This window comes from Scatophagus argus, chromosome 7, assembly GCF_020382885.2.
Source record: "Scatophagus argus isolate fScaArg1 chromosome 7, fScaArg1.pri, whole genome shotgun sequence".
Lineage (NCBI taxonomy): Eukaryota > Metazoa > Chordata > Actinopteri > Scatophagidae > Scatophagus > Scatophagus argus.
Window position 1 is genome coordinate 2,285,106 of NC_058499.1, and position 9,251 is coordinate 2,294,356.

Genomic DNA, 9,251 nt, shown 5'->3' on the forward strand with positions numbered 1-9,251 from the left:
AAAGTTTATCTGAAAACACTCAGCTTGAGGCCTCCATCAGCGTCCACACAGGATGAGTTCAGGCACAGAAGAGAAAGCAGCCTGTGGTTTGGCCGTGAAGAAGAAGCCGTGTACAACCCGAGTTAAACAGCTCGTAAACAGCTCTGAACACCTGGAACTCAGACCACGGGAGCCTCGGATCAGTTCAAGGTAAACTTCTGCAGGTGCCTTTGATTTGTGCTCCCCAGCACTGATGGCTTTATGATGTGATCTCTTTACATTCAGCACAAACAGGAAGCAGAACACGTTCCAGCGTTCATACGAGCTGTTGTTTTAAGACTGACCTGAAGACGTTAGAAGAGACCGTAATGTCCTCTCAACGTCAAACTTTCCTACATTTACAGTCGGCTGTTAACGGAGGACATGTCCGGTCCTGGTGGGGTGGGGGTGGTTGGGGTTCTTCTTCACTGTCAGCGAGCAGCAGAGCGCCGCTGAGACCGAGACACAGCAGAATCAAATGTCAGCACGTCTGAGGTGCTCTGACAGGCCGTCTGACCGCTGACTGCCAGAAATATTTGGGAAAAACAAAACCCTGAACTGTTTCTTCACCGGCTTAGCGCACACAGAGAAAAACCCTGAATATAAATGTGAAATAGGAAGCTAAACAAAACACACAAATCAGTCCTCGTCCATCCGCAGGAAGACTTTTCCCTTTGAGACCCAAGCTGGATAAAAATAAACCAGAGATTTGAATGTCATTAATAAATGAACTTATTAAATAAACATCTGAGGAGATGAATGAAGACAGAGGGACAGAAGTCCCTCTGGAGTCCTGCTGATGAGGGAAAAGACATGCTGAGGTCAGAGGAAAATAAAAAAGGATGACACGAGTGATTTAATGTCCACTTTGTAATGATTACAAGCCGTCTGATGTTCGTTAAAAAGAAAATCTTTTCATTTATCACCTGCTAATGTTTGGCTGTTTATCTGTTTCGGTTTAGGTTCAGTGGAGGGAACACCTGTCAGAATTAACATTCATATGGGATTTAAGAAATATGGGACGCACTGCATGGCCAAAAGTATGTGGACAGCCAAACTTTCCAGCTACGTCTCCTGCAGGGGGCGCTACAGCTGATCTTCCTGAGCAGATGAAGTTTAAACATAATAAACTAGAATTCCTGCCTTGTGGTAAAACTTAAAATGAAGCCTTTAGTGGCAAATAATTTCCAAAATGAGTGGAACTAAAATCTGTAAACTGTGCTTTAAGATGTGAATTCTGTCCTGACTTTGACCCTTTTTCCAAACTGCAGGATGCAGTCAGTTCGAGTCAAACAACAATCGGACTGGCTGAAAAGCATTTCAGCAAACTAATGGAAAATTAAATTTCAGTTTAAAGATTTAACACCAGAAGCTTTGGACTGACTCAACTGCTGCCAGATTTTAGTTTGCTTTCTGTCTTTCTGAACTTCTAACTTTGAATCAGATAAAACAAGAAACTTTAAAGCCTGGAAAGATGATCATTTTTTAACCTCGAGCACAGAATAATAATTTTTGCAAAGAAAACAGGCTTGAAGTGAAACTTTCAGATGTTGTGAAAATTGTTTTAGCAGGAAGAAAAACCTTCTAAACTTGATTCAGACAAGAAGATTCTTAAAAAATGCCACAGCTCCATTAACAAAAGTCATCTCTAAGTAGTGGACGGGATGGGAGGGGTTAATTTAATACGATCCTCTGTTTTATTGATGTGTTTGACCTTTATTGTCCAGGATGGACTCAGGAGGTTTAAATCTGTTCATCAGCAGTTAAAATGGCAGCAAAGTAAGGTTTCATAAAATGACAGGGAAGCGACAGCGACTGAGGGACGATAAGAAATCATCATTGTGGCAACTGACAATAATTAACAAATCAATCAATAAAGAAAACAGTTGGCTGCAGCCATAAAACTTTTTAACACATTATTACCTTATCCTGCTTTATAAAACATAATGATATACTGGGGGTGAATTAATGCTTTTATAATTATTGTAATACTGAGTTCATGTCAGTCTGTTGAGCTGCAGTTCCTCCACTGTCCACTAGAGGCTGCTGTGATCAGAAAAAAAAACAAACTTCTCCCGACGAATATAAACTCAGCGCAGTTTTTGGTACAACCATCCCATGAGGCTCCACTGGAAGGTCAGGGACTTTGTCTCTGTGATGATGTCCTTCTCTGGTCTGCTCATGTTTCCATGTGAACTGTGGGCGGGGCCAGCCGCACCTTCATTTCACTTTGTCTATGTCCATGGCTGTGATTGGCTCCTCCTCCTGAACAGCCACGCCCCCTGCTGATTGACAGCAGGTGTGCTGATGATCCTTCCAGTCCTGCAGAGAGCACAAAAACAAACAGATGTGGGACTCCATTCACATGTTTTCATTGACAGGTTATTTATTTCTTTCTACTGTCATCTTGATGAAGTGTCAATAACAGCCAATATTATCTGGGCCCATCTCAGGAAGAGGTCAGACAGAAACCCCCTCGTGGTTATTTCTGATCATGTGATGCCGGTTATGTCACCTGCCTTACCGCGTTTGTCTCCGACTCTCCAATCAGAGGATTCTGACGAGGTTTTCTTGGTGAGGAAAATCGAAACAAAAACGTTAAATCAAAAGAAAGCGGAAAGGTGGTTCAGGTGAGTCTTACCTTTCTCTGACAGAAGGTGGAGCAGTAGTTGACCTTGTGACAGCCCGTACACTCACTCATCGCCACTCGACCACAGTTCACACACACCTGCTGCAGAGGCAAAGAACACCTGTGAACATGTGAGAATGAAACAGGCAACTGGAAACTACTTCTCAGTGTCAGAGTGCTGGGACCATCTCACCTGTCTGTTCAGAGAGTGTGTGTGTGTGTGTGTGTGTGTGTGTGTGTGTGTGTGTGTCTTACATTGATGATGATCTCAGTGATTTCAGAGCTCCTCTTCGCCTCTGAGTCGTCTGGCTGCTGAAATGATATCTGGTTCTGAAACGACTGACTGAGACCACACTGAACACACACACACACACACACACACACGCACACACACACAGTCAGTGATTCAGTAATAAAATATCCTCTCTGTCATTTTCATTTTTAATGATCGTGCAATAATGTAATGCTACTGATCTCAATCTGAAACAATGGAAGCCAGTGTATGTGCGTGCGTGTGCGCGCGTACGTGCTCACCTCCTTCCTGCCTGCCTGACCTTTGACCCCTGCCGTGTCCCCAGGAGAGTTTTTGGCCTGTTCGATCAGGGCCTTCAGCTGCTGGACGTTGCTCAGCAGCGTGTTGGCGAGCTCCTCCAGGTACAGCCAGGTGTTCTTCTGCCCCTCGCTGACCGCTGGGCCCGCCCCTCCTACAGCAGGCCCCACGTCCAGACCGCTCACCAGCCCCGCTGATGGGGACGCGACCGCCGCCACCTTGGCCTGAACTGGCTGTGGAGCCACGGCGAGCGCCGGCAACGCCGTCAGCACTGAGTAGAGCAAAGGGAGAAGGTTTTGTTTACGTACTTTCTCACCTTCAACACGTTTTTCCCCTCCTTTCCTCAGATTCAGACGAGAGACTCAGATCACACGGTGGTACAGCAGGACGCTGCAGAGAGCAGCTCTGAACCCGTGAACTGCTGGCTGTGCGTCTCTCTGAACCCCATAAGCTACTTCAGTTGTCGTGTTTAACTGTTGGCTTCCTGCAGTAATCTGAATTCTGAAACATGACGTGAACCAGAAACCAGGTTCCTGTGCTCTACCTGATCCATTTCCAACACATGCAGTGGCTCCGTGTACGTGTGTCAGGTGATACCAACTCAGGAATGTCTGCTTGACCATTAGAAAAGCTGCTCCACATGTTGACTTCGCCGTCACGTCTCATCTGACAGTTAATGCGATCGGACGTCCGATCCGACAGCTTCTGAGGTTTTCATCAGTCCGTCAGATATTTCATGGAGAAGTGAAGGACGGAGAATCAAAGAGAGCAGGTGGTCTGAACAGATCCAGGTCACCGTGTCTGTGCGTCCCCCTCCCATACATCCACTCGACCTACATACACGATACGTTCCTGCGGCGGCGGAGTCGCTGACAGCTCGGAGCTCCGCTGAGAACAGCAAGTCCAAAAATAACAGCACATCCATCACAGACACCAATTTAACACGTCCTGCGGAAAAGGTGTGTGTGTGTGTGTGTGTGTTCTCACAGGTAATTGGAGGTACGACTCTCACCTCTCAACTAATCTGCAAGAAAACTTCCAGTCATTTTCCACAAAGATTACAAGGTATAATCGGTTCTTTCTCTTCTGTACATTAATGCTGTTTATTCATTAACTCCACCAACTGATGCCGAGCGTCTCGTCTGTCCAAGCGGTCTGACTTTACAGGCAGACTTTACTGCCCCCTGCTGTTCGGCTGCTGTTCTCAGAGCCCTCTGACTACCACTGTGGGGGATGGATATCTGATGTCGGATATCTGATGTCGGATATCTGGATCAGGTCTCCTTCTGTGCGCCTGTCATTCATTGGAGTAGTGACTGAGATAGTTCGGTCTGGACCAGAGTGGTGGATTTGATGAAAACAATCTATGGATTTTTTTTTTTTAAATCCATGTTATGCGTTCATGTTAAAAAATTAAATATCAGCTGCCTGCTTTAATGACAGGTTCACGTTTTTAAGTCCATGTTCAAACAACACCGACATGCTGGTGTGCGCTGATGGGGCTGATAACAGAGACGAACGGTACCTGCTGTGCTGGCGAACACCTCGTTCTGCGCTGAGCCTTCTGAGATGATGGCGGCGGCGGCGGCTGTGGCGTCGCCGGTCGGAGTCCGGTCAAAGGTCAAGGTCCCGGAGGTGGTGAACTGTCCTGACGGGGTCACCGTGACTGTTGGAGGAGGACAAACACTTCAGACACGTTGGGACGGTCAGACACTTCACTGAACTGATCAGAGGTGACAGAGCCAGCTTTATGAGACAATTTCTGACCTTTCAGGGGTCAAAGGTCAGGAAAGGAAAACTACTAAACTGAAAAATGGAGGACATTTTTCCTCAGCTCTCTTTAACTTTTATAAATGAGCTGTTTGTGAAACAAACCGATTCAACAGGCACAAACTCTTTTCTCCGCTCTTCCAATCACACATCAGACGGAGGTCACCTGACGTACATGTGGTCCCCGGGGCCAGCGTGATGTTTTTGGTGGCAGGAAGTTGCTTTTTTGGGGGGGTAGTCGGCGGCTCGCTGTCCTTCTTCCGTCTCTTGTACGGGACGAAGAGGCGGACCGGACCAGTCTGAACCAAGCAGAGCGGAGACGGAGAGGCAGACAAAAATGAACACAACACAGCGACACAAGTGGAGATCCTGGGTTGGACGCGAACTCGTCAGACCTCAGAGGGATTTCTAAATCTGTCTGTTCCACAAAGCCGTGAGCGACAACCTCCACCTGACTGGGGTTCTGAAACATCAATACAACCTGAGGTAACCAGAAGGCTGATTAACACCTCCATATGAATCAAAACAGGGTTAGGATGGGAAAAAAACAATTAGATTTACCATACTGATGTTTTCTGCTACCAGTGAGTCTGCATCCTTTGGACACTGAAGAGAGAGAAGACGACAAACACAAACCGACTTCATGAATACACAACTTTTTCCTTAATCTATCAGCTAACTTACAGGATTTCCGAAATGACAGCAAAGTGATTCTTCGACCCGTTTGTTCCGTCTCACAACACAAATGGGTTCAATTCGTAATGAAACAGGAACACAAACAGGACACAAACTCAAAACGCCCAATCAGAACCTCACGCCTATCCAATCATCAGGTGTCAGGTGGTTTCTTTCCTTCCTTCAGGCACCACTGGATGGAGCCACAATCTGACCCTGGTATTTACACCCTCAGTGATAATTAACTAATAAACTGACTGATAAACATGACCTTCTTCCTGGTCTAAGCTGTTCTCTGGTCCAGGACCAGGAGCAGTCCAGCTGACTCACCCCCGTCAGGTCATCACAGCAGGCTGCGCAGGTACAGGAAGCGGCGTGGGGGTTCAGGATACGCTCCTGTGCAGACGCACAAAACAAGGTTTTATGTGTGTTCAGAACGAGCTGACGGAGTTAAACGGGTACATGACATCACATCCATCAAATCAGTAAATGCTGTACAGCCACCTGTATGAGGCAGAGCAGAGGTCTGCCAGCGTATCTGATGCTCCTCTTCCAATCTTTGCTGCTCGCTCTTCCTGCCATACCTTCAAACTCGGTGGGCGTGAACCACTGCTGGTTGTGTCTGATGCAGCGGCCTTTACCTCCTGCACACCACACAACACAACACAACACAACACAACACTCGGTCAGCAGGACAAACTGAAACAGGACTACTAAACAGGACTTTGAGAACAACAGAGCAGCGGTCACATTCGGCTCCTGCTGAACGGCAAACTGGGTCAGTCAGAGACTCATTCATGTTCTCTGAGACAACTGGAGCTCTTCAGGTCTTGGATGGAAACTGTCTTGGCTGAACCACCAGAACACAAGACCAGAAACTTTGTTATCAAATGTTCGCTTCTTTGCAGCCAAAGCTACAAACTGTGGGCACAAAAACTTGAGGGGAGACATGAACGACAACTCCCATTTCAGAAAGAAACATCCAATCACAGAGCTTCAAATGCTCAGTGGACTAAATTTTCATTGTCACTGGCCTGGAGGGTTATGTTTCCATGGCGACTTCAGTCAGACCTATGTGAACCTTCTTTATGAGACAGGAAGTAAGCCTGGTTTACTGGTAATCTTGCTGTGTGAAACAGCCCCTCACCTGATCCCAGTCGGTTCTTGTAGAGGACTCCACTAGTGTTCCTGCACCGGACTGGCAGCTCATTGTTGTAGACCGAGGGGTCCCAGTTGTACTTGGAACAGGAATCTTTGTCCTGGGGTGGACTCAGCGGGGTGGACGGAGTCTGTGGGCCTGACGGACGCACAGAACAAAACAAACAGACACAGATCACTTCAAGAGGACAACAGGACTCACTAGTCGTATCCACACACAAGGAACCAGATCTTGGTTCAGTATGGCACCCCAGAGACAGCAGGACCATCTCAGTACCTGACGCGATGGTGGCAGCAGACTTGAGGCCAGCAGCCTCCACGATGCTGCCGTCAGTGTGAACCACGATCAAAGTGGCCTTCTGGGTACTGAGACCTTCACCCAACTGCAGGGTTGTCCTCCCACTCTGTGAGACACACACACACACACACACAGTGAGTACAGGCCGATATGGTGCGATAGAGGAGAAGGTAGACCTGTCACACTGATTACTTTGTCTTATGGTACATACATACCATACATGTACATGACCTCAGTTATTTTTGCTGCCCTCCATATTGCCTGCCACGTTTACATAAAGCCAGAAGAACTAGCAGGGTTTTCCTCCTCCATCATAAGACTTGAGTGGAGCATCTAAGCATTTTTTTCACATTTTATTTATTGTTTTTGCTGTGTGGTTTTATGTGATTCAGGAAATTCACATTTCAAAAGTGGTTTGGGGGTTTAGTTACTCAGTAAGAGGCTGAACACACAGAGTTTACAGTGACAGGGCTGACAGCACTTTCACCTGCAGCACAAATCTAGCATACAGGTGAGCACTGGTCCTGTTCAGTCTCTCCTTCACTCACTCTAAAATGCTTTCATAGTCTTTCAATCTACAGATCTCCTGAAATGAGAAAAATTAGCTTAATAAGGTGTGAAATGAAAACAGTGAAGCTTTGACCTTAGGCCAAATTATTGCTCTTTGAACCTGATCTGATCTGACAGCACAGGGTGCATACACACAACAACACTGAGCATGTGCAGGAGCGTGATCACGGCCGTGTGTTGATCTACCAGCATGTGTTCTGGGAGACTTCCTGATGTGGCGACCGTCGTGGTAAAAACATTGTCGTCAGCAGCTTGAACGTCTGCCACCGTCACAGCCGTCACCTCTGATCAAAAACAAGAGGTTCAAACGTGTTATCGTCACACAAGTTTTCAGATCAGGACTCCTGCTGTATTGTAGCTACTGCAGTACTCCTGTAAAGATAAGATTACAGTATCACAGTCAAGCTGGAGTGAGGACAGACGGCAGTCCCACTCACTACAATATGAGCCTTTTTCCATTAACCACATGTGCCATTAGTTTAATCATTGTCAATAGTGGGAGAAATGTCATGCAGAATTTAACATTAATTTCCAAAGTGAAAATGGTGCATTGTTCTTATGTTCACAGGTATTTGGCAACCTCTCATCCAGTCTGTTCACTGGTGACAGGGTGGCCAGTTGAGGAACCTGAGATACACAATTTACTCTCACCGAACTACATTCAGACATTTAATCCTAAAGAACTGAAATAATTAATAATAATTTACGATAATCCGTGAGTCAGAAGTAACCGCACTTAAATTCGGCATATGATTTAAGCAAATGTCAGATTTAAGTTAAATACAGTTACTCAAAATACCGTTAATATCTTGTCAATTACCTTAATTCACCACTTAACAGAAGACGGTGTAAAGTAACAATAAAAGCTGACATTTTAACGTTTCGTAGTTGCTTGCTGATGAATGTCCTTGCCGAATTTAGGAACACCTGCTAATTTAGTGAACTCATTAAAATCGCTGTAACATATGTGAAGGGTATGCTATTTTAAGCTAAAATCTCTGAATTGCATGATAATCGAAGGGAGTTTGGCAACTCGACTTTTGTTGCTATGTATCACCTGGGTTAGTTGTTGTACTTATTGAAGAGCAGTGCAGTTTCGTGTGATCACAGCTACTGATTCACTTTCATCTACCAGAATACATTCACCAGACACCCGTGTTTTCCCCGTTAAAACCCGGAGTGAAGCTAATGCTATAATCACATTTTGTGTTTTAGCGCCACCCCGCTCAGCAGCGGCCTGCTGCGAGCTAAAGCCCGCCTTGCCTGCGAACGCCGCCTCGGCATCGTCGGGGTTCGGCAGGGACTCGGCTCCCATATCGATGTTTCCCGGTTCGCCCATTACGGCCATCGTGGTGACTTCGGCCTCCGACTCGGTATCCGAGCCCTCCACCGCCGGCATGCCGATGGGCGGTTCATCCAGCCCGAGCGCCTTCGTGGCCGAGTCCGCCTCGTCCATTCTTCCGCCGAACGACAAGAGCCGAATGAGACCGAGCAGCCGCGGGGCAGAGCGGGGTCCGAACGCAGCCGAGCCCGGTACGAACCCGAGCAGAAGAGCGAACACGAAATTGAAAATCAGAGGAAAC

The 9,251-nt window shown here is 46.7% G+C and overlaps 1 protein-coding gene across 4 annotated transcripts; it reads right to left on the reverse strand.

The window, feature by feature from the left end:
* Positions 1-1,692: 1,692 nt before the first annotated feature.
* Positions 1,693-9,124, reverse strand: deaf1 (DEAF1 transcription factor). Of its 4 annotated transcripts, none has more exons than XM_046394115.1 (13): positions 8,932-9,124; positions 7,855-7,952; positions 7,078-7,204; positions 6,790-6,939; positions 6,147-6,286; positions 5,973-6,038; positions 5,529-5,573; positions 5,143-5,266; positions 4,723-4,863; positions 3,182-3,468; positions 2,903-3,001; positions 2,660-2,749; positions 1,693-2,340 (listed from the first exon to the last, which is right to left on the reverse strand). In XM_046394115.1, exons 1-13 carry the CDS (start codon positions 9,122-9,124, stop codon positions 2,239-2,241), a joined length of 1,662 nt encoding a protein of 553 aa, XP_046250071.1. In that variant the 3' UTR covers positions 1,693-2,238. The 4 variants fall into 4 exon arrangements, with proteins under 4 accessions (XP_046250071.1, XP_046250070.1, XP_046250073.1 ...); XM_046394114.1 differs by having other exon boundaries at positions 5,134-5,266; XM_046394117.1 differs by lacking the exon at positions 8,932-9,124 and adding an exon at positions 8,870-8,892 and having other exon boundaries at positions 5,134-5,266.
* Positions 9,125-9,251: the final 127 nt, after the last annotated feature.

Excerpts from the sequence above, each read along its gene's own strand:
- deaf1 (XM_046394114.1), bottom strand. The coding sequence starts at position 9,124 with ATGGACGAGGCGGACTCGGCCACGAAGGCGCTCGGGCTGGATGAACCG. Across the intron at positions 6,940-7,077 it reads TGCTGCCACCATCGCGTCAG|GCCCACAGACTCCGTCCACC; the intron begins GTACTGAGATGG and ends TGCGTCCGTCAG. Across the intron at positions 6,039-6,146 it reads CTCTGCTCTGCCTCATACAG|GAGCGTATCCTGAACCCCCA; the intron begins GTGGCTGTACAG and ends GCGTCTGCACAG.